The sequence below is a fragment of the Canis lupus genome, chromosome 16 (assembly GCF_048164855.1).
Source record: "Canis lupus baileyi chromosome 16, mCanLup2.hap1, whole genome shotgun sequence".
NCBI classification, from domain to species: Eukaryota; Metazoa; Chordata; class Mammalia; order Carnivora; family Canidae; genus Canis; species Canis lupus.
Window position 1 is genome coordinate 28365917 of NC_132853.1, and position 25197 is coordinate 28391113.

The 25197-nt window shown below is 45.6% G+C and overlaps 1 protein-coding gene and 1 long non-coding RNA gene across 11 annotated transcripts in view; one reads left to right on the forward strand and one right to left on the reverse strand.

Annotated features, from left to right (window-relative positions):
* Nucleotides 1–2612: 2612 nt before the first annotated feature.
* Nucleotides 2613–23433, reverse strand: DYNLL2 (dynein light chain LC8-type 2). 4 transcript variants are annotated; one of them, XM_072779866.1, is made up of 3 exons: nt 23376–23433; nt 6664–6802; nt 2613–4708 (listed from the first exon to the last, which is right to left on the reverse strand). In XM_072779866.1, exons 2-3 carry the CDS (start codon nt 6793–6795, stop codon nt 4571–4573), a joined length of 270 nt encoding a protein of 89 aa, XP_072635967.1. In that variant the 5' UTR covers nt 6796–6802; nt 23376–23433; the 3' UTR covers nt 2613–4570. The 4 variants fall into 4 exon arrangements, with proteins under 4 accessions (XP_072635967.1, XP_072635966.1, XP_072635965.1 ...); XM_072779865.1 differs by lacking the exon at nt 23376–23433 and adding an exon at nt 10783–10932; XM_072779864.1 differs by lacking the exon at nt 23376–23433 and adding an exon at nt 10778–10931.
* The window catches only part of LOC140606447 (uncharacterized), a 46569-nt gene continuing 32696 nt past the window's right edge, over nt 11325–25197 (forward strand). For 5 of the 7 annotated variants that reach the window (XR_012008761.1, XR_012008764.1, XR_012008765.1 and 2 more), the window contains exon 1: nt 11339–11496. This is a non-coding gene — a long non-coding RNA (uncharacterized lncRNA). Of the gene's footprint in view, nt 11497–25197 lie in introns of all 7 variants that reach the window. The other 2 variants (XR_012008763.1, XR_012008762.1) reach the window with 2 other exon arrangements.

Consider the following 25197-nt stretch of genomic DNA (forward strand, 5'->3'; position numbering starts at 1 on the left):
AGGAACGAGAAGGGAAGAACAGGGAACTAACCTCCCTGCCCTTGCTAAAGCAGAGGCCAGGAAAGGGAATATCGGTGGAACCAGGGCTTTGCTCCTAAGCTTAGAGAGCTGGGCCTAAACCTTAAGGAATATCAGTGAAACCACTTCTGTCAAACCCAGTTCAGCCCTTATGAGTCACAGTGCCTGGGCTCTAGTAACACTACCAGCTTTGGCAAGTCACTCGCCCTCTATAATTCAGTCTGCTTATCCAAAATGTGGCTAGTGACTGCTGAGTCTAGCTCAGAGGGGTGCTTGGAGGTTTCCAGTTCATAAACAAACTGAAATGTCTTTAAATCTACTTTATGAACACACGCTTTCATTCTTCCACGGCTGGCAAGGAAGAAGGGCCAAAGCTTGAGCACACTTGGGAGGTGACCCACTCACTCCTTTCCAGGCAGCAGGTAATTATGTACAGGTTGGGTAGCAAGAGGGCAACAAGCCAGACAGAATTGTCTTCAGGAAAGGCTGGGCTGCCCTGGGGTAGAGGGGCTAACGATGCTCACTTACACTCCTTTTTCATTTGACCAACATTTACCAAGCATTTAATATAGGACAAGTGCCATTCTGTGTGAAGATAAGGCAGTGAAGGAAAGAGAAAATGGCCCTGCTGTTACAGAGTTAATCTTCTAGTTGCGGGAGACCTACAAGTAAATAGTAAACATGTCAAGCATTGGCAGGTTCTGTGCTGAATTAAACTGGATAAGGTTAGTAGCAGTAGTAGGGAGGTGCTGCTTCATACAGGATGTCAGTAGGCCTCTCTGATAGATAACAGGATGTCTGAGTATAGACATTAAGAAGTGAGAGGACAGTCTGGGGGACAGCCACACTTTAGGTCTAGGCTAGTGGACACTAGAATTCTGGAGACACACAGACACATCCATGGCAACAGAGACAACTACCATGCTGGTTCAGTCTGCCCCCCATTTGGACTTATTCTCCACTCTTCTTTCCTGTTCCCTATAGATTGCATCCCTGGGTCAGCCTTGCCATCTGCCTTTTGGTTATGTTCAGCCAAAGGCCCCAGAAGACTGAACAGGATAAAAGAGAGGTAGGATATGGAAAATCCCACTGTTTGGCCCATTCTGACAGTGGCTGTGTTCTTCTGTACTATGATGTCCATCTGCCATCCATAGCCCCTTCTAGAAACCATCCTCCCCACAAAGCCTTGCAAGATTAGCCTTCCAGGGACGGCTGGGTGGCTCAGCGGTTGAGCGCCTGTCTTTGGTTCAGGTCGTGATCCTGCGATCTCAGGATCCGGGATCGAGTCCCACATCAGGCTCCCTGCATGGAGCCTGCTTTTCCCTCTGCCTATGTGTCTGCCTCTGTCTCTCACTCTTTCATGAATACATCTTAAAAAAAAAAAAAAAAGATTAGCCTTCCAGATGTGCAGTGTACCTACCTGTGAAGGGATGTGTCCACAGACACCAGTTGGACAGCCTCTCTCACCAGGGCAGAAGAGGAGTTTGGGCACTAGAGACATCAGTGCCATCAGAGACAAAATGTGGACAGTGGCCTCACTCATCCCTCAATGCTCTAGCTCTGTCCAATTTTTCATACTAGCGAAGGTAGGAACAGAAATTGGGGGTCTAGAGTCCCTAGAGCCACTGCCCCAGAGGTAAAACCTTCTCCAAGATCCAGGCTACCAACTTTGTACCTGAAGGAATTCATTGTACCTACCTCCAACATTGAATAGCTCATTACCCAGTTTATCTCCTTGACTGTACATTTATCACTATTGGAAAGAGCATATTATGTGTAGGCCTGCTCTACCACCTGATTAGAATATATGTGCTATGGAAGCTCAGAACTTGTCTTGCTGTGACAGCATCCTAGGCTCAAGTACATAAAAATCCAGTAAATGTTTTTGAGTAAGTGGCAATGGAAAGGAGTACAAAGCACCCCTGCTCTCCGATACTCCCACAACGATTGTGACAACTGCTTGGTACCAGGGGTGGGCAGATACTCTCAAAAGTACTGCCCATCTCCTTAGGTGTGTGGGGGGAGGAGCCCTAGAGCAGGACAACCAGGATAACCTAGGAGTCGGAGAATCCCTGTGTTCCACCAAGATTGTTTCCCCCCTTTCTAGAAATCCCCCACTTTTCCACTTCTAAGTAGCTAGAGCAGAACTTACCAGATATAGTGTGCAGGTCTCAGGAAAGCACAGGAGGAGTAAGAAGGCTATGAACTCCTTGGCCAAAGGTTCTAAGAAGCTAAGCTCCTTCAGGTCTAAGCAGCAGCTGGAAAACTGCCATCTGGACCTGGGGCTGGAAACTGGGAAGGCAACATCTGTACCAAAGACCCAAAATATGGCTCACCTGGCCATCTCTATTAAGGGACCTAGAAAGCCTTGTAGGTAAGTACTACTGGTTAATTTTCCTTCCAATTAAAGGGCCTTAGACTAGACCCTACAACTAAGATCTGATTCAGGCCAATCAGTCTCTTTGTCTGGTCTTAACTCTTCAGCCCTCATTCTACTTCACCTTTGATGCACTCTACCCCCACCCATGTGTGGCCCAACTGCCACCAGAGCAATCCTTTTGTTCCCCCTTCCCCCAAAAAACCCAAACAGCTCAGAAGTGCATCAATCGACCTTTAATGTCCAAAAGAGGCATGGATGCAGAGCATAGGAGATGTGGTGGGGTCTGAGCCCCTGCTCCAGAAACGAGGGAGAGATGAACACAAACCAGACATTTCCAACTGGCCACACAAGTCTGGGAAGGCAGGGGGAAACACAGATTTGGACATTCATAAAAAAATAAAACCTAAAACCAAGCACTCAATCTTGTGCCCACTGAAGGGTTTGATATAGGGAACTCATTCACCATCCCAGTACCCACCCTCCCCTGTCAGCATCAAAGAGAAAGCTCGGCACACACTAAAGGCTTGGGGAGGGGGCATTTTCCTGCCTCCCCAGGCCCCAAGGATGGACTCAGGGGAAAAAAAGAAAAGAATGAATGAGCTGGATCCCAACCACCCCCCTCCCAGAGTGCCAACCCTACAGATGAGTTTTAAATGCGATTTACAAGAATCAGCAGCTCAGTCGGCAATGACTCCCCCGCCCGCCCCCCCCATCCCTGTTTGACCAACAGACAAGATTTCCCCCTGCACTCTCCTTGGAATCTCCTCCCACTAGGGGCCCTGCTCCATCTCCTGATACCTGGGCTCCACCACTGTAAGACTAATCCCTTCTGAAGTTCCCCCAAAGGTCCTTGCAGCCCTCTATCACTTCCATCCCCACCTCCCACAAGAGGCTGCAACCACCCACAAAGTCACTTTCCCCCACAAAGTCACCCCAAAGTCACTGAGAATCAGTTCCAGAGCAGATGGCATCATGGTCATCTCCTCATGGGCTATTCTCCTAAAGCCTTCTGGGAAGCAGACAGCCATAGGCCAAGTAGTATCTGGGCCAGATGGCCTAAGGGGCTTGACCAGTCTTCACCCCCAAAGCAGACACCCCCAGAGGTTTTTAACATAAAGGCCCAATTAGAACTAACCGTGTAGGCTACCTATGCATACACCCTAGAGATTCCACACTGTCCTGCCCCTCCCTCCCCTCTACCCCAAACCAAGACACACACATACATACACACAGATATACAGAGGAGAATCAAGGGAGACATTGATTTGGTTTGATTGCTAAGACTTAACTAAGGAACTACAGTCACCAGAAATTCCCTTGCCAGCCAACTAACAGGGGCTGCTTTAAGAGAACTCCAGAGGAATGAGAAAACCGAGGGCTAAGCAGGGAGCAGACAGAAGGAGAGAAGAATGAATAGAGAAAAATCAAGCTAATCCTACCCCCAACATCCTCCTAGCATGAGCTCTGGCAGGAAGAATAAAAGAAGGTAATCCACAAAGACACAGCCCTTACTTAGAAACTCTTCTGACAAAGACAGCAAGACAAGTCTGCTCCCCACTCCCACACACCACAGACAAACACGTCTCAGGGCCCCTTAAAGAATCCACCCCCCACCCCACCCTACCCTCTGCCCCAAGCCGTGGAATCACAGTTCAGTGGAATATTCTCCCTGGTACTAGATCAATCCCCCACCCTCCTTCCTATCCCTCTCTCCTTGCCAACCCTTATGCTGTCCCCTGGAGCCTCCCTGGACCTCCCAAAGCAGCACCCACCACCAGGAGGAGGCAGCTGCACAGTTTGAGTTCCGCCTCCAGAAACTGATTTCTCTCCCCTAGCCCTCCCGTCTTTCAGGCTTCGTTGAGGGCTTTTTATTATATGTAGGGAGAGAAAGAGAAGAGGGAGGGATGGGAGAGATTTCCTAGTGCAATACAACCAAAGAAAAAAATTTTAAAGTCTTGAAAAATAAACATAAAGCAGCCTTCTTCCCCAGGCAACTAAACAGAAAGAAGTTTGGTTTTGTTTACTGCGACATACACATGAAATCGAGTATACAGTCCATGCAGTAGCACAGCCATTGGAGAGGACATCCTGATGCTGGCCCCAGTGCAAAACAGTCCCAGCAACGCCGCCTGCCATCGCTGCCGCCGCCACTGACACCTTCACTGTGGCCACCTAGCCTGACTTGAAGAGGAGGATTGCAACTTGACCCAAGTAAAAATAGATGAAGTGCTTTGTCTCATGTGTAACATAGCTGCCAAAATTTCGGCCCACGATACAATGCCAGGTAGGGTTGTATTTCTTGTCAAATTCCTAAAACAAGAACAAAAGGGAGAGAAGAAAGGTGATTAGGACAGCTGGAAGATGAGAAATCAGAATAGGAATCTGATTAATTTAGTTATTACTCCCCCTCCCCCTCTAGCCCATGGCCTCAGCTCCCCAAACCTCAGGAGCTCAGGTTAAGGCTGGCTAGGACACTCCTTCCTTCATTAATAATGAACACTGCAAAGGCTCCATTATTTCTCTCTGCCACTTTACACCCTGATCATCTCTCTTCCTCCTCCTCCTAGCTATCCTGACTCCACAGCCTACCCTGTGATTCTTTAGCAAAAGAGTTGGGGAAGCCAGGGGCAGAAGAGACCACTCCAGAGTCACACAGCATGAGGAAAGCAGAGGAGGATCAAGCCTCCCTGACTTGCCACCTGCTGCCTCCCACATTACTAAACCCGCATTTTCAAATGCCAAAGCCAAGACACTGGAGCCAAATGTCAGGAGTACCAGGAAACAGTTCTTTGTAAGTCAACATTAAAGGCACTCCTGTGTGCCAGGCACTGTGTGGGCTGTAAGAAGCAGAACAAGGACATCAGCCATGAGATCAGGGTAATTCCCTCACTTCTCTCAGGAGCACAAGTTCAGCATCAAAGCAACCTAGGAAATCCTTGTGACTTAATCAGACAGGCAGTTCCCTGTCACTCCATGGATGCAGCAGGAAACAGATGGCTCAGCAGATGCACCCTGCCATGCAACAGCCCTCCACAATGGACCCAGCAAAGCTGCCAACCCTGGGACTGTCCCCCAGGTGCTCAACATACAACTTGTTTGGTCTCCTCACAGACCCTACACCAAGGAACTCCAAGAAGTATTAGGGAGCAGTGGAAAGGGGATGGGTCACCAAATCCAGCCTTAATGTTGACTCTCAAGATTCTGTAAAATATAGAAGGGCCACAGTCACTTCCCTGGGTCTCATTTTCCCCATCAGCAAAACAAAGAAGCTTGACCAGATACAATCTAAAGATTCTTCGGAGAGTCCATGATTCCAAATACTCTCCGTGTACAGGACAGATAAGGCCATCAATTAGGAAGGAGCCGGCACCCCCAGCATCCTTACGGGCTCTGCACCCACTGGCTCCTTATTCAGAAAGTCTCTCAGGACTCCAGAGTTTCCTTTTCTCATCCCACCCTGCCTAAGTAGGAAAACAGAAGTCTGTAAAACTTAAGGATGCCCTACCACCTCTATGGACCATAATACCACTAACATTTAGGCCTCCCTTTGGGATAGAGCTAAAAACATCAAAGACTGGAATTATGCCACTAGTAGACATGAATTTTGACTGGGAATCAGAGGCCCTGGGTACCACTTCCCATTTCTAGCTCAGCTGCTTCCTCACTGTGTAAACCATATTCATTCACCCATTCACTCAGGAATTTTTCAGGGATTAAACCTATTACCCCAATATTGCTCATCCATTTTAAGCAAATTATATATTCCAGCCTACCCTTTTCTTAAGAAGGTTGGGAGGAGATGATGCAAGAGTCTTTTTTTTTTTTTTTTAAGAGAAAGAAAAGGAAACCTCCTGCATGATAAGGGTTATAATGGGGATATCCCACTTTAAATGATGCAGTTCCCTGAAAAGTTTGTATATAATCTTATATTATCTGTTCAAATATCCCTGATCTACATTTTGAATAGCTCTGAATTGAGCCAGTTATATTTGTTCCTAAACTTCTCTCCCCAATGCCTTAGAGTCACATAATTATCTGTAAACATATATACATACAAGCACACCTGAACTGAGTTCCTAATAAGAACTACTAAGATGAATGCTTTGGCAAGAATCACTCCCTAATTTGTCTGCTTTGCAAGCTCCTGGCTTTTGTTTGCATGGGATATACCCGCTTTCCTAAATTCCCAGTTTAGGCCTCCCTGAGGGCACAGCTCAGATGCCCATCCCCACCCCTGACCAAAAGCCACAGCTCTCTTGGTGCACCTTCTTGATATAAGCAGCAATGTCCTTCTCTATGTTGTACTTCTCCATAGCCTGCGTGGCGCAGTCAACGGCATCCTGTTGCATGTCCTCAGACATGTCTGCGTTCTTGATCACTGCCTTCCGGTCAGACATCGTGACACTGCAGAAGAAGCAGAGAGGTGAAGCTGACACCCCCAGTGCTCTAAGAAATGAACATTAACAGCTGAGTGTGGAGCCTCAGTGGGAGAGCTGAAAACAGAACGTGAGGGCAGTAGAAAACACAGACATGAGGCATTATTAGAAGGGGGAGGTTTTAAGCTTTTAGCTGAGACCTGGTCCCCAAATCTGGGAAATACAAGATGGATGGGGGAAAAAAGACATAAAGAGCCATCAACTTTCTTTTATCATTTATGAGGTTTTTCCAACTCTAAATTTATCTATTTCTGATATTTTGAATAGCACCAATTGCCAAAATATTACAATACATCACCTACTAGTTGTGCCTTTGGGCAAGTTACTTAACCTTTGTGCTTTTATACCATCATCTTAAAATGGAGACTTTGCCCTACTGAGGGCAAAGCAGGTGACATTAACACCTGAAGACAATAAGCCCTTGATTTAATGACCATTATTGCATCATTGGTATCACAGTGGAAAGAAGATGGACTAGGAATCAGGAGGCCTGACTTCTGGTCCTGACTATGAACTCTCGCAGTCTTGGACAAGACACTCAGCCTTACTGCATTCATTACTTCCATTTTAGCAACAAGGCTAGCTCTCTATCAGGGGTTGTTTGTTATAAGATTAATTAAGGTTATATGAGAACATCTGCAAACAAGGACAGTCTACGCTGGAGTCTGCTGGCCAGATTCAGCCCTCCACCTGTTTCTGCAAAATAAAGTTTTATAGGAACAGGCTACAATGGCAGAGTTGAGTAGTTGCAAGAGAATGCATGGCCCATAAAGCCTAAAATATTTACTATCTGGCCTTGCACAGAAAAAGGTTATCAATGTCCAATGGTGACAGAGATAACAAAAGGTGAGGAATTACTATTTTAAGAGCCCTGTTTCATATCCCAGCTATCTAAGCCACGGCATTCATCCTACAGTAAATAGAATTCTGGGGAAGATCTTGCATGGTCCATCCATACCTGGGATGACAGGAATCCCAAGAAGGCTGGTCAGAACCTGCTGAGCACTCTATAGCTTCCAAGTGCTTTGCAAGAACAGAGAAGACGAGCTACAAAAACCAATCCTCTGTCCTTGATCACAGTCCCATCACACAGATCCCCCACACACTCCCCCCCCCCAAAGACTCTGTCACCCAGCCCAGGGGGCAGATGTCATCATTCCAGTCCTGTCTGATATTAAGGCTGCACGAAGGCCTGCCTGCTTAAGGAGAGATTCCCGGTATCATCCCAGGCCACTCTGATCTCTTGAGTCCACACTAGCCTGTGGGCTGAGTGAACCGAAAAGGAAAGCAGAACTCATGATTACTCCTTTAGCCTGCACCAGATGCAAAGAAAGCATACGTGCCAGCTGCTAGCCACACAGCCCTTGACCACACCCAAGGCACCTCAAACTAAGCAGGGCTGGTTCTATTTCAGCATCCTCTGACCTCACAACCCTGAAAGGAAAAGTCAGGGCTTCAAGGAGTATGTGAGCACCACCTGGTGCTGAAGAAAGGTCAGGAGAACCTTGTTGTTCAAGGCCTCACTAGCTACATGACCTTGGGCAAAGCAACATCTTCATTTTAAGAATCAATGTCAAGTTGAAGTAAGATAAATGAGGCAACTTCAATGAGTTTGAGCAGATATATAATCAGCAAGCAATGTTCTGATTATAAAACTCTATATTTGACGAAAACTAGTGTCACCTGGTGGCCTATTCCAGGTTACCACTCAGAAGGGGGCACTGTTTACAAACGCAAGGGTGGGGGTGGGGCCTGGTTAGAGAGTGAAGTTAAAGCTGAAATTGGCATCGGTTTTCCCAGCAAGCTCACCTGCTCCATTGCCTTATCCCCGAAGTCCAAGGGAACAACTTTGTCACAGTAATTAAAAGCCACCTTACTCTCTACTAGGAGAGCGCCTGCGGTTACATAACGCTGGTCTTGTGACTACAATGCTACGATTCTTTACCCCAGGCCCCCCAGGCGTCCGAGAAGTGAGGCCTAGCCCCAATCTGCCCTGTCCAAGGTGCCAGCGAGAAAGAGATAGGGAGGTGCCCGGTCTACCCCCTCCCTCCTGAGAAAAAAAAGGACCTGGGCCTCCAAAGAGAAGGATGACCAGAGGGCCCCAGGCCAGCTGCCTCAATTAAAAGGCAGGGGCTCCTTGGAAAAGCCAAGAGGGCACTCCAGGACAGTTCCCCTTCCTTCCCTGATCCCGGATTTGGGGACAGAAAAGGCCAAGCCTCAGAGACCTGGACCATCCTCCCCAGCCCCCAATACACACACAAACGCTGGTATTTCCTCCCTTGAGATCTCCAAGGGGGCTTATCCCTCCACCATGCCAACCTCCAGAGAGAGCTGCGGCCCCCAAAGAACGGCACCTGGGGGCATGAGAAAGCATCCTCCCCCCACCTCCGCTCCGGCCGGTCAGCCGCCCTCCCCCGCCTGGCCTGGAGCAGCGCCGGAGTGACTGGGCGTCCTCGCTGCAGGAAGGACGCCCCAGAGGGTGGCGGCGGCAGGAGGCGCCGCGTCACGCCCGAGCCCTCTCCACCCCCTCTCCCTCGGCCCCAAACACCAGAGGAGGCCTCCACGCAGCGCAAGGAGACTCCCGGGGCGGGAGGGGGCGGGGAGCCGCACCTCCGCAGCCCGGGGCCTCCGGCCGCGCCCGGGGGTCGAGAGGGCACAGGGTGGCGCAGCCCCAGGAAGGAGGGGCCCCGAGGGGCGTCACTCAGAAGCCAGCCCCGCTCCGGGCCCCGGGGCTGGGCCCCGCGCGTGGCGCCGCACGCGATCGGCGCGGGCCGCCGCCCCGGGGACGCCCCCACCCACCGCTCACCTTCACGGAGACTAGTCCGCGCGGGGCCCCGGGGGAGCAGCGATGGCCTGAGGCAGGGCGCGGGCAGGGGCGGTGTCCCCTCGGCTTCTCCTGCAGCAGCAGCCGCCGCCGCCGCGGTCTCCCGCTCCCGCAGCCCCGGGCCGATGGCTTGCCGCTGCCGTCCGCCCTTCGAGCTTCCCCGGCCGCCCGCGCTCCGCCTCGCGCCCGCCGGCCCGCCCGCCTGCTCCTCGCTGGCGCCTCGCAGCTCCGCTCCGCTCTGCCGCTGAGCACGGCCGACGCGCGGCCCCCCCTGAAATAGCGCCCCGCCCCCGCCCCCCCGCCGCGCGCGCTGCCGTCCGCGCTCCCCATTGGCTGCGCCCGCCCGGCCCCGCACTGCGGGCTTCTCCCCGCGCCGCTCTCGCCCCACATCTTGTTTCCTCCCACAATGCCTCGGGGCGGAGGGAGGGGGGAGCTGAAAAGGGTGGGGGGAGGGAGCTGTGGCCTTAAGGAGAGAAAGGAGACGAAGAATGCAGACCCCGCCACCTCGGGCTCGGAGGCCAGGCCTAAAAAGGAATAAAGAGGCGAGGCTTCAAGAGAGGGAGGGGGTTAAAGACCCCAATCCCTAGAAGAATAAACGGAGAGAGAGGGATGGAGATTAAGGACCCAGGGGACAGATGGGGAAGGGGTAGAGATCCTAACCTGAGGAGGAGGGAGGGGAGGGAGGTGAAGTCATCAGCCTCAGAGGAAAAGACAGGACCCCCTCCCTCCCCCCAGATCCGTAGGAAGGAACGGCCCGGCCCGCTGCGGAGAGGTAAAGGCACAAACAGCCCCAGGGCTCCCCTCCCCTTACGTTCGGGAGAAGTCCCTTCCCCACGCAGCTCTGCCTTTGTTCCGAGTCTCAAGGCCACAGGACCTCAACCCCCAGCTGGAGCCCCCGCTGCTATTTATCACCAGGAGCAAGATGGAGGCAGACCCAAGGCACAGTTGGGAGAGGGGAGGTTGGTCGTTGGCACGCAGGGTCCTGGGGTAGAGGCGGCAGAGAGCCCTTTCTGGCCGGTCAAGACCGGAGGGGGAGTGCCTGGAACCCCGGAGAGGTGCGAACCAGAGTCGGGCAGAGCTGTGGGGAGCCTGAAAGCTCAGCCCGTCCGTAGTCCTCACCTTACCGAGGAGAGAACCAAAGCACAGAGAGGGCAGGCCTGGTCCTGGGTTCGAGGCTGAAAAGTGGTGCTTGGAGGCAGCGGCCCCCGCGGTGGCCCAGGAGGCTCTCTGTGGGAGTGTGTGTGATGCCTGTGCACGCAGGCGAGTGCCGGCCTCCACTCTACCCCACCCACCTCCAGAGAACAGGAAATGTCTGCCTTTTTTTCTTCCCTTCGGTTTCACAAAGGAAGTGAAGTGTCTACCTAAAGGGGTGGTGAGAATCTTTATAGGGAGCCATGCAATTGGGCCACAACAGTGAGGATTAAGAAGCTCCCCTTCTCATCGGTTTCCCCTTACTGGCCCAAACCTTGGTCAGGAAGTCGGACTTGCCCTGGCGGTGGTACCCATAATTTAATATTCATTATGTGTCAGGGGAAGCCTGGAAAATCATGCCCTCCTACTTCAGCTTTCCACAGCTCTGTCCTTTCCCAGCCTCAGCGGGCATTTCAGAGAAATAGGCAAGGCCTGATGTATCCCTTCACACTTAGGGTATTCTGATGTCAGCCACAGTGTGGATGAATGGGGGGTGGGGCACTTGTGGGCAGAGACAGAGGGCAGGAAGGAGGTCGCTCTATCACCTCAAGGCTTGTGGAGAGCTGATTTCATGGACTACTGGGAAGAGAAGTCGTACCCTCTTTCTCCAATGGTCATTAGCTTCCAGCCCCTTCTATGGCCTGAAGGTCAGAACTGCCATGTATGGTTGTGCAGGTTGTTCACTATACAATGACATCCAGCCCAAAGAGCAACCAGGGGCTAAAATAAAGCCTGCACACTACTTGCTAAGTTGTGTGCCCTGGTACAGGCCAGTGCTCACCCATAAGATGCATACTTTCTTCAAGTGTGCATAAAAGTGACTGAACTAGTGGTGGCCCTTCCAAGGCCATACTGCCGACGTATAAATCGGCTCTGGGATATTGGGAAGATTTACTAATAGTATGGTTTATAGATAATAATTCATATTTATAAAGTCCTCTGTGTCAGGCTCCCGTCTAAATGTTTTAGATGTATTGTTGCATTTAAATCTGGAACAATTGCAGCAAATGTGTATTGCCATCTTCCTGTACAGATTTGGAAACTACCTCTTAGAGAAGTTCAGTAACACGCTCAAGATTACCCAGTTTTTGTCGGAGCAGGATTTAGCCCCAGGCTGTCTGTTCCCAGGACCTATTCTCTAAGCCATTCCACTATCCTGCCTTCTAACAGAGAAAAGAAAAAAAGTGTAGACCGGGGGTTTGGCTCTCTATCTGAATTATACCAGCATTTCGTTAACGTATCTGGCTCTGAAGTTCCCTCCCCTTTTTTAAGATTTCATTTATTTGAGAGAGAGTGAATGAGAGCACAATCAAGGGGAGGGACAGAGGGAGAGAGAGAAGCAGGCTTCCAGCTGAGCAGGGAGTCCAATGCAGGACTCCATCCCAGAACTCTGGGATCATGACCTGACCCAAGGCAGATGCTTAACCCACTGAGCCACCCAGGCACCCCAAAGCCTTTTTTTATCCAAACATTTATTAACATCTCAGGGAACTACTATTCCATAGGATACAGTTTGAGAAACTGTGTGCTATACTAATTACTGCTATTTACATGAAATGCTTATTGTTTAATTACCATGCAATGTTAGTAACAGTAGTAATTAACATGTCGGCTTAACTTGGTGGACCTTTTTATTTGATGCCACTACAAATTCATGATTGCCCAGTTATCTGTTGTTGCCCAGATGGCAGAATTATGTCTTAAGATTTATAAATCAGAAAGGACTTTCGTTCTTGTCTTATCGGTGGGCCCCATACCCTCTGCCTCCTTCTTTAACCTAACAGTTCTCCAGGGCATTGTGCTTTGGTCACTGTTCAACTTTACTTTTATTCACGTTCATGGTTTTTTACCATAATTCGGTCCTGGTGGCCCCCCTAAATCTCAGACCTCTCTACTGTGAGTATTCCACAGGCTTCTCCAACTCTTCCCATACACACATATAAAGTCTGGTCATTAGAAGCACTAGCCCTGGAGCCAGAATGTCTGGATTCAAAGCTCTTGTCACCTCTCTACCAGCTGTGCAGAACTGGTCAAGCTATTCATCATCTCAAAATTTCATTTTCCTCATCTATAAATCAAGAATAATATCTATTTCATAGTTATGAGAAAATGCATTAAAAACGCAGCATAAAAAAAAACCTTTTGGCATGATGCCTCATCCATAAATGTGATTAATAAAGGTTAGCCATCATCATTTCTTTTCCAGACTTGTTTCCCTTCCCTGTGTTTCTTACCTTGGTTCGTGGCCCCATTATCCACCCAGGAACCAAGTCAGGAACCTGCGAACCCTCTTGCCCACCATGTGTCTATCATCACTCAGCTCTTAGTTATTTCTACAGCCCCCATTCCCCTTCACTATGAATACCCTGCATGGGGAACTCAATCTCTTCTAGTTGGTTCCCTGCCGGCAATCCCAGTACCTCCTCCCCAACCCACACTGAACTGATCCATCTAAAATGCAAATCTCCCAGGCACTTCCCTCCTCCCTACTCAGAAAAACAAAACAAAACAATACAAAAACTGCTCTTTCCCATAACTTCCCTCCCCCATCTCACCCTCTACATCCCCCCACCTCCTCCTTATCTCTCCACACTTCCCAGCTCCCTCTTTGTGCTCTAGTAATGTGGGCTACTGCCTACGAATTTCCCCCACACCCAGATTCCACACCTTTGTTCATGTGGTTCCCTTGCCTGTGAGGCTTGTGGTTTTCTTTACTGGCTAATGCCTTGGAAATCTCAGGTGTTTATCACTAACCACATTCTATTAAACTTGTAAGGCTTAAGTTTGTCTGTAGTTCCTTGCAGGCAGAGGTTACATCTTATTTATATGTGGGCTGTAGAACCTAGCATAGTTCTTAGAACACGGGAAGTTCTTTGTAAGTATTAGTTAAATTAATTATGCTGATTAGGGTAGGACCTGTGGGATTCCCACAGTGGAGAGGTCAGGACTTAAGGGACCATCAGAGCCTACATGGTGATAACAACCATGAATGTGAATGAAACTACTACACGGCGGAAAACTATGGGTTCAAAAGACACTCCATCCCTTCCTCCATCCAAAGAACCACATTAGGGCTCTTCTCTTTTACTAGAACTGGCAACACATGCTATTTACACTGGGGCCTTCCCACTCAGAGCAAGTTGCTGGCTGAGGTAAATCATAGTCCATGCTGGGGAACACCCAGGCCTGACTCTTGGATGGATTTTTCTCCTTATACTCCCTGCTGGGTAGTTGGCTGATATCCTGACCCTTACAGGTAGACAGTCAAAGACTCTCTACCCCAGGTGACTGGGTCACCCAGAAGAAAGAGAGGATGGCATTGACAAAAGTCATTTCACTAAGCCCTTCAGCTGTTGACTTGCTTCAAAGACTCCAGAAGGATGGAGAAGGGTAGTTACATACATATACCCTGACACTTAGTACAGTGTAAACCCTAGTGCCAGTCCCCTCTGCCAAGTCCCCGGGGGGGGGGGGGGGGAACCTAAGGAAGAAAGTAATGTGATAAGAACTAGTGGAATCTGCCCTAATTCCTCACTGATTTCTTGAGTGGCCTCATAAAATATACTTCCCTAGGCAACTACTTAGCACACCCTTTCCTACTTCCCAAGTCTCCTGAAAACTGGAGGAACCAGCCATGGTCAACAATGTGCTGACAACTAGTGAGATGAGCACTGGTCTGGGAGTCAGAGAATTCCTGAACCAATTTGGCCCTAGTCAAATAATTTCGTTCCTTAGAATCTAGATTTCTTTATCTAGAAAACGTAGGACTGAATAATCTATAAGGTCTGTCAGCCCCTAAATCTATGATTTTCTGATTCCAATACCCTATCACAAAGTATATCTTACCTGTGGGTCAGAGAAATTTCTCTACATGTAGCCAAGCTTAAATACCTCTTTTCTGATCCTTCTCTCTGATCCACTTAGAATTCGGAGAGCATTTCTCTACCCTCCCGTCACTCAACACAGCTGGGATATCATTCTGTTCAGCTGTGTATCCTCTCAAAGTGCCTTGACATAGTTAAGATTCAATGAATGTTTGAGCTTCAATTAAAACATGAAAGCAAGTGGTCATCAAGAAAGAACTGAAGAAAAGATGTTCCAAAGCGGTTTCCAGATCATGACTCCTCCTAATTCAGGAGTCCTCCTCTCCTTTGTTATCTGCACAATCCTGAGGAACCCTGCCCCTGCCATGGGAGAACCAAGACAATAATATGGAATTTGTCGGTACTTGTCCAAAAGATCAAGCTAAGGTTCTTGTGTGCAGGTAACACCTGAAGAAAAAAACAGGGCCAACAGAGCCACCATCACCCCCAACCCGAGACTCCAGGGAGCAGGAACCATGAAATGGTTTCCTCAGAGCATCCCAATGGCACAAATCACTGGCATTTTCCTTAAGTCACCCAACTGTCAATTCAAATTCCCGAACAAGGGCATCTCATTGGACACATTGGGTCTCAGGCCCACTTTTTGGCCATGGAAGTGAAAGGCAGCCTGAGAGACCTTCTAAGATCAAAAGGGGAATATCTGACAGAAGGGAAACCTACATGAAGTTACAAGAAGCAAGAGAGTGGGTGCTGGGCAGGCAGAAACACAGATGTCTACTCTTGGAGAGCCTCCAGAGTGGGAGGCGAGATTATTTATGAGGGAGATCCTTGTCCCCACTGTCATAAAAACAAACACTAAGCTCTCTCACCCTCAGTCCCACAGAGTGAGATGGGGGATGGTGAGTGGGGTCCTAAAAAATGAGGTCTGTACAACTTTGCCCTCCTCTCTGAGAACAATTTCGAAGGAAAACTTTGCCTTGTTAGGCATATCACAGTATATTCCAGTTGATAAAAACATGAAAAAAAAATCTCATTAGGAAACGGAGGTACACCTTACATTGTAATGTATTAAGTTAGTTCTGTTTTTTACATATATAGCCTCTTTATTGAGATACAGTTCAATTCACATACCATAAAACTCACCTTTCCAAAGTGCATGATTCACTGGTTTTTCACTTTCACAAACCTGTGCAACCATCACCACTATCTAACTTTAGAAAATGTTCAACACTCCAAAAAGAAACTCTGTACTCATTGAAAGTCACTCCTCTGGGCAGCCCAGGTGGCTCAGCGGTTTAGTGCCACCTTTGGCTCAGGGCGTGATCCTGGAGTCCGGGGATCGAGTCCCGTGTCGGGCTCCCTGCATGGAGCCTGCTGCTCCTTCTGCCTGTGTCTCTGCCTCTCTCTCTCTGTGTCTCTCATGAATAAATAAATAATTTTTTTTAAAAAAGTCACTCATCCATTTTCCCTTCCAGTTTCTACTAATCTACTTTCCATTTCTATAGATCTGCCTATTGTGGACATTTTCTATAAATTGAGTCATAGAACATATGGTCTTCTGTGACTATCTTAGTTCAATTAGTATACTGTTTTCCAGATTCATCCATGTTATAGCACGAATCTGTACTTCATTTCTTTTTATGACTGGTTAATATGCCACCATATAATCATACCACATTTTGTTCATCCATTCATCAGTGGAGGGGCATTGAGTTATTTCCACTTTTTTAGCTGTTATGGATAATACCTCTATAAGTATTTATACACAAGTTTCTGTGTAGATATATGCCTTCAGTTCCCTTGGATATACACCCGAGTGTGGAATTACTGGGTTTTGTAATAACTCTATGCTCAACCTTTGGAGGAGCAGTCAGACTATTTTCCAAAAAGCTACATCATTTTACATTCCTAAGCATATGAGGGTTGCAACTTCTCCACATTCTCACCAACACCTGTTATTGTCTTTTATATTACAGCCATCCTAGTAGGTATGAAACTATACCCGACTGTAGCTTTTATTTGTGTTTCCTCGGTGGTTAATGACCTTGGGCATCTTTTCATGTAATTGGCAGTGTGTATCTTTCCTTTGGAGAAATGTCTGTTCATATCCTTTCTCCATTTTTAAATTAGGTCATCTTTTTATTATTGAGTTGTAAGAGTCCTTTATATTCTCTAGATACTAGGCCCTCACCAGAGATATGGCTTACATTTTCTCCCATTCTATGGATTGTATTTTCATTTTCTTAATGGTGACCTTTGAAGCCCAACAGTTTTTAATTTTTTTAGAGGTTTTACCTATTTATTCATGAGACACAAAGAGAGAAAGGGGCAGAAACACAGGCAGAGGGAGAAGCAGGCTCCACAAAGGGAGCCCAATGCGAGACTCAGTCCTGAGACTCCAGGACCACGCCCTGGGCCGAAGGCAGACGCTCAACTGCTGAGCCACCCAGGCGTCCCAACAGTTTTTAATTTTGATGAAGACCAACTTGTCAAAATTTTTATCCCTTGTGCTTTTGATGTCATTCCAAGAAATCATTGCCTAGCCCAAGATCACAAAAGTTTACTTGTTTTCTTCCAAGAGTTTTAGCTCTTTCTAAATGAACATTTTTGAGTTAATTTTTGTGTGTGGTGTGAGGTGGGTCTTAACTTCATTGTTTTGCTTGTGAATATCCAATTGTCCCACATCTTTATTTGAAAAAACTATTCTTTCACCTCTAAATTGTCTTGACACTCTTATGAAAGATCACCATAAATATAAGTTTCTTCTTGAACTGCCAATTCTATTCCATTGATCTGTCTATCCTTATGCCAGTACAACACTGTCATCATTACTATAGCTTAATAAGTTATGAAATCTGGAAGTGTGAGTCCTCCAAATTTGCTCTATTTTTTCAAGATTCTTTGTCTATCTGAGTCCCTTGTGTTTCCATATGACTTTTAGGACCAGCTTCCCAATTTCTGTACAAAAAAAAGCCAGCTGTGGGGCACCTGGGTGGCTCAGTCAGTTAAGTGTCTCAGGCCATGATCATAAACTCAGAGTTCTGGGGTCAAGCCCTTTGATGGGCTCCATACTCAGCAGAGTCCCTTACCCTCCCCCTTTGACCCTCCCTCTATTTGTGCATTCTTATTCTCTCTCAAATAAATAAAATCTTAAAGAAAAAAAAAAGGTATGGAACCTGAAAAGATCCTGAATAGCCAAAGTAATGTTGAAAAGAAAAGAGCCTAGGTGACTCAGTCGGTTAAGCATCTGCCTTCAGCTCAGGTCATGATCCCAGGGTCCTGGGATTTAGCCCCACATCAGGCTCCCTGCTCAGTAGGGATCCTGCTTCTCCCTCTCCTCCTACTTGTGCTCCCTCTTACTATCTCTGTTGTTATCTCTGTCTCTCTCAAATAAATAAATAAAACCTTAAAAAAAAAGAAAGAGAAACAAAGCTAGAAACATCACAATTCTGGACTTCAAGCTGTATTGCAAGGTTGTAATCATCAAGGCAGTATAGAACTGCCACAAAAACAGACACATAGATCAATGGAACAGAATAGAGAACCCAGAAATGGACCTTCAGCTCTATGGTCAACTAATCTTCAACAAAGCAGAAAAGAATATCCAGTGTAAAAAAGACAATCTCTTCAACAAATAGTGTTGGGAAAACTGGACAGCCCCATGCATAAGAATGAAATGACCACTTTTTTACACCATACAGGAAAATAAATTCAAAATGGTGAAAGACCTAAATGTGAGACAGGAAACCATAAAATCCTAGAGAACACAGGCAGCAACCTCTTTGACCTTGGCCATAGCAACTTCTTGCTAGACATATCTCCAAAGGCAAGGGAAACAAAACCAAAACTGAACTATTAGGACTTAATCAGAATAAAAAGCATTTAGCCATTTGCACAGCAAAGCAAACAATCAACAAACTAAGAAGTAACGTATGAAATGTGAGAAGATATTCATAAACGACATATCAGATAAAGGACTACTATCCAAAATCTATAAAGAACTTATCAAACTCAACACCCCGAAAAAACAAAAAAAATCCAGTCAAGAAACAAGCTGAAGACATGAACAGACATTTCTCCAAAGAAGACATACAAATGGCTAACAGACACATAAAAAAATGCTCAACATCACTCAGCATCAGCGAAATACAAATCAGAACCACAATGAGCCAAATCTCCCACCAGTCAGAATAGCTAAAATTAACAACTCAGGAAACAACAGATGGTGGCAAGGATGTGGAGAAAGGGGAAACCTCTTACACTGTTGGTGGGAATGCAAACTGGTACAGCCACTCTGGAAAACAGTATGGAGTTTCCTCAAAAAGTTAAAAATAGAACTACCCTACAATCCAGCAATTGCACTACTAGGTATTTATCCAAAGGATAAAAATAGTGATTTGAAGGGGCACGTGTACCCCAAAGTTTATAGCAGCAATGTCTACAATAGCCAAAATATGGAAAGAGCCCAGATGTCCATCAACAGATGAATGGATAAAGAAAGTACGGTATATGCATACAATGGAATATTACTCAGCCATCAAAAGAATGAAATCTTGCCAATTGTAACATGGATGGAACTAGAGGGTATTATATAAGTGAAATAAGTCAGTCGGAGAAAGACAAATACCATATGATTTCACTCATATATGGAATTTAAGAAACAAAACAGATGAACATAGGGGAAGGGAAGGGAAAATAAAATAAGATGAAAACAGAGAGGGAGACAAAACCACAAGAGATTTTTAACTGTAGGAAACAAACAGTGTTGCTAGAGGGGAGAGGGGTGGGGGGATAGGGTAATTGGGTGATGGGCATTAAGAAGGGCACTTGATGTCATGAGTACTGGGTTGTTTTTTGTTTTTTAAGATTTTACTTGACAGAGAAAGAATGTACAAGTAGGCAGTGTGGCAGGCAGAGGGAGAAGAAGAAGTGCCAGGCTCCCTACTGAGCAGAGAGCCCAACTCAGGGCTCCATCCCAGGACCCCAGGATCATGACCTGATGCAAAGGCAGATGCTTAACCCACTGAGCCACCAGGCCCCCGCTGAGCACTGGGTGTTATATGCAACTGATGAATCACTGAATTCTACCCCTGAAACTAATAATACACAATATATTAACTAAACTGAATTTATTTTTCTTAACATTTAACATATTCTATTTTCTTTTAATTCCAATGTAGTTAGCATACAGTATTACATTAGTTTCAGGTGTACAATATAGTAGTTCAACACTTCCATCTATCACCAAGTGCTCATCATAGTGTGCTCCTTAATCCCCATCACCTATTTCACCCATCCGCCTGCCCCACCTCCCCACTGGTTACAAGTTTATTCTCTATAGTGAAGAGTCTATTTCTTGGTCTGTCTCTCTTTTTTCCCTTTGCTCAATTTTTTGTTTCTTAAATTCCACATATGAGTGAAATCATATGGTACCTGTCCTTCTCTGACTTATTTCACTCAGCATTATACTCTCTAGCTCGTTCCATGTCATTGCAAATGGCAAGATTTCACTCCTCCTTATGGCTGAACAACATTCCATTGTATAAACATATATTGTTTATCCATTCATCTATCGATGGACACATGGCCTGCTTCCATAATTTGGCTATAGTTAATAATACTGCTGTAAACATTGGGGTGAATATATCCCTTTGAATTCGTGTTTTTATATTTTTATAAAAATTTTATTTATTTTAAAGGGAGAGAGCACAAGTAACTAAATTGAATTTAAATTTAAAAAATTTTTAAAGCTAGCTGTATTTTTATTGTTATCTTAACAACATTAAGATAATTAAGCTAATATTAACATGTTCTGATCCACAAACATGGGATTTCTTTCCATTTATTTAGGTCTTCTTTAATTTCTTCTAATAATGTGTTATAATTTTCAGTCTACATATCTTTCAGCATACATATCTTTCTTTTGGTAAATATATTCCTAAGTATTTCATTCTTTTAAAAATATTATTGTAAAAAAATAAAATAAAATAATGAAAATATTATTGTAAATTGAATTTTCTTTATTTCATATTCAGATTGTTCATTGCTAGTATATAGAAATATAATTGATTTTTGTATATTATATTTTGTCTTCTGCAACCTTGCTGACCCCATTCATTAATCTCTAATAGTTCAGAATTTTCTCTATACAAGATCAAATCACATATGAACAGATAATTTTACTTCCTCCTGGCTAATTGTGGTGCCTTTTATTCTGTTTTCTTGCCTAATTGTCCTTGCTAGAACCTTCAGCATACTGTTGAATAGAATTGATGAGAGACATCCTTTTCTTGTTTTACCCCTAATCTTAGGGGTAAAGCTTTCAGTCTTTCAACATTAAATTTAATGCTAGAAGTGGAGTTTTTGTAGATGCTCTTTATCAAGTTGAGGAAGTTCAGGGGCACCTAGGTGGCTCAGTGATTTAGTGTCTGTCTTGGGCTCAGGTCCTCAGGTCATGATTCCAGGGTCCTGAAATGGAGTCCTGCATCCGGTTCCCTGCGGAGAGCCTGATTGTCCCTCTGCCTGTGTCTCCCCTTCTCTGTGTCTCTCATGAATAAATAAAATCTTTAAAAAAACAAGTTGAGGAAGTTCACTTCTGTTCATTCCTAGTTTGTTGAATGTTTTTGTCATGAAAGGGTGTTGGACTTCTTCAAATACTTGTTCTGCATCTATTGAGCTGATCATGTGGTTTTGTTCCTTTATTCTACTAATATGGTGCATTACAACTGGTTTTCAAGTATTAAACCAATCTTGCATTCCTGGAATAAATACCATTTGGATATATATAATCCTTTTTATATGTTGCTAGGTTTGTTCCACTAGCATTTTGTTGAGGATGTTTGCATCTATAATCATAAGCAATATTTTTTAAAATATTTTATTTGTGAGAGAGAGAAAGGATGAGCCAGGGGGAGGGGCAGAGGGAGAAGCAACCTCCCCACTGAGCAGGGAGCCTGATGTGGGAATGGATCCCAGGATCCTGGATCATGACCTGAGCCAAAGGCAGACACTTAACTGACTGAGCTACCCAGGCACCCCCATAAGCAATATTGATATATAGTTTTCTTGTGATGTCTTTGTCTAGTTTTGGCATCTAGGTAATATTGGACTCCTTTGGAAAGTATTCCCTACTATACTATTTTTTTGGAAGAGTTAGAAGAATGGATATTATTCTTTAAACACTTGATAAAATGCAGTTAAAGCCATTTGTTAGTCTTGAAATTTTCTTTGTGGGATGTTTTAAAAATATCAATAGCACCTGGGTGGCTCAGTGGTTGAGCATCTGCCTTTGGCTCAGGTCATGATCCCGGGGTCCTGGGATCGAGTGCTGCATCAGGCTCCCTGCCGGGATCCTGCTTCTCCCTCTGCCTATATCTCTGCTTCTGTCTGTCTCTCATGAATAAATAAAATCTTTAAAAAAAAAAAGATATCTACTTTTAGGTCTATTCAGATTATCTTTTTCTTGAAGTAGTTTCAGTTTGTCTCTTTTCTAAGAATTTGTCCATTTTATCTAGGTCTATCAGATTATCTTAATCTGATAGCATGTAGTTATTCAAGATATTTCTTTATAATCTTTTTTATTTAAGATCTGTAGTAATGTCCTTTCTTACATTCCTGATTTTAGTAAGTGAGTCTTCTCTTTTTTCTTGGTTAGTCTTGCTAGAGATTTGTCAGCTGTGTTCAAAGTACCAGCTTTTATTGCATTAATTTTTCTTTTGCTTTTCTATTAATGTGGTGCTTCTCGAGCACTCAGATTATACAAGCTGCTTGGGTCAGTGGAAGTTCAGACTGGGACTATTTCTTTAAAGTATCTGGATTCAAACTCAGCTCCTTATCTATTTCCCTCTAAATCAGGAGTCTCTCTATTTCAGTGTCTCCCTCACCCCCATATCCTTGTAGTGATATGACAAAGAAGACAGAGATCACTATTACTTGGGGGCTATGAGGGACAAAATTCCATGAAATCCACAACATTCCTTAAACATTTGTAGCAAGTTCTCTGGAAGAGGGATGGGGATGAGTATCCAGATGCAGCCTCAGACCTCCAAGCTCACAGCCTAGTCACACATGTACACACATGTACACAACCAACTTGACTCCAGGCCAGACTACAATGGAGGCTGTGATTGAGAGTGAGCAAATTCCCAATGGGATACACAGGGTTGGAGGGCAATCTATCTGGAAGAATCAGGGAACAGAGGAGTTGACATTTGAGGTAAGTCTTGAAGTATGGTAGGATTTGAAGGGAAAAAAGACAAGAGAAAGAAGGAAGGAAGGAAGGAAGGAAGGAAGGAAGGAAGGAAGGAAGGAAGGAAGGAAGATTTTTCAGTCAGAGAGAAGCTTATAAGCTAAGGCAGGGAATGATAGGAGGTAAGGCCTTGTAGGAGCGCAGCATTCTGGAAAAGGAAACAGTCTGGACAGAAACTAGGATCGACTCTGGAGGTGGCTAAAGGATATCCTATGGAGCAAGGACTTTTTCTTAAAGAAACCAGGAGCCCACCTAAGTGCACTGAGCAGGAGGATAACAAAACTAGCCTTTCCAGCCTTTGTTGGAACTTGGGCTGGTTTACTCAAACTCTGGTGCCATCCATACCTACAGAAGCAGGTAGAGACAGTTGCCTTTACCACTGTTGATCACACCCTCCTTGGGACTCCCTCCTCCCTAAGCTTCATGGCACAGCACTTCCTTGATTACTTCCTACCTCCCTGGCTGTTCCTTCTGAGTCTACTTAGCAGGCTCCTCCTCTTCCTCTGCCCATCCTAAGTGTTGTTGTTCCTCTGAGTTCTGTTCTAGATTCTTTTCTCTTCTCACTGGACCCCTTTCCCTTGGAGATCTTTTATGTTGCCATAGCTTCAGTGACCAAATATGGACTGGGAACTCTCAAATCTATGTGTAGCTTTCTCAGACCTCTCCCCTAATTTAGGTCCATCAGATCTACCACTCCACTTAGAACATCTCCACGTAGGTGCTATGTATTCTTTAAAATTAGGTCCAGATGTGAGTAGAAGGAAAACCCCAAGTTAAATGGCCCAAACAAAATAGGAGTTTATGCTTCTAAAAGGAGTCTGGAGATATTAAGTCCAGGCCTGGTATGGCAGCCTGCAAGTCAGTCATTTCTCTGAAATCTGTCCCTTTGTCTCTATCTCTCTACCACCATCCTCCTCCAGGTCAACTGCAACAGCTCTGTCATTCTTGCTCCTCTCATACACATTCTCTCCATCTACACTGTCCAATGTGGTAGCCACTAAACACATGGACCTACTGAGCACTCAAAATGTGCCTGGTCCAAATTGATATGCGCTGTAAGTGTAAAATACACAAGGGATTTCGAAGGCTTAATATGAAAAAAATAAAATATCTTAAGATTTCTCTATTGACTATACGTTAAAATAGCATTTTTAAATTTTAAATTTTTCACCTATTTCTTTTTACATTTTTAATGTGGCGACTAGAATTTTTTTTAAGATTTTATTTATTTATTAGAGACAGAGAGAGAGAGAGAGAGTGAGAGAGAGGCAGAGACACAGGCAGAGGGAGAAGCAGGCTCCATGCAGGGAGCCCAACATGGGACTCGATCCCGGGTCTCCAGGATCAGGCCCTGGGCTAAAGGCGGCGCTAAACCGCTGAGCCACCCAGGCTGCCCTAGAAAATTTTAAAATACATATGTGGCTCACATTTGTAGCTCTCATCACATCACCATTGAAGAGCACCACTCCACATAAAGCCAAAAAGAAATCTTTTTCTAAAGCACAAATCTGAACAAGTCACACATCTTTTTAGACCCTGTCAGTGGCTTAACCATTCATTGTCTTTATTTTTTTTTTAATTTTTATTTATTTATGATAGTCACACACAGTGAGAGAGGCAGAGACACAGGCAGAGGGAGAAGCAGGCTCCCTACTTCGGGAGCCCGACGTGGGATTCGATCCCGGGTTTCCAGGATCGGGCCCTGGGCTAAAGGCAGGCGCTAAACCGCTGCGCCACCCAGGGATCCCCCATTGTCCTTAAAATAAAACTCATTCCACTCAGTATGGTTTCCAAGGCTTTGTGACCCAGTCCTAGTCTCATCCTCCAGCCTCATCTTTTATCACCACCCTCCTCCTCTGCTCCTTGCATGCTGCACTCCAGCCCCATGTACTTCTTTCCATTCCTTAAATGTACCAGGTGCTTTTTAGGCTCCTGGCCTTTACACCTGCTATTCCATGTCCGGAGCACTCTTTCTCCTCTTGGTTTCTTGACGTGCCACTCATCTTTCTATCCTCAGCTTAGATGTCTCTTCTCCAAGAGGCCTTCCCAGCTACACTGCTTCTCTGACCTCCCTTTACATTTCTATTTTGACCTCACTCTACCCCACCCCCAACAGCTATGCCAAATGTGTCCTTTTCCGGACTGATTATCTTGCTTGTCACCTTCACTGTGGTATCCAGAGGAAAGGCTGACCTGTGTCCAGTAGTCAGTCAACAAGTATTTGCTGAGTCAATGAATGAATTGATGAATGACACACCCCAAAGCCAGATAAAGTT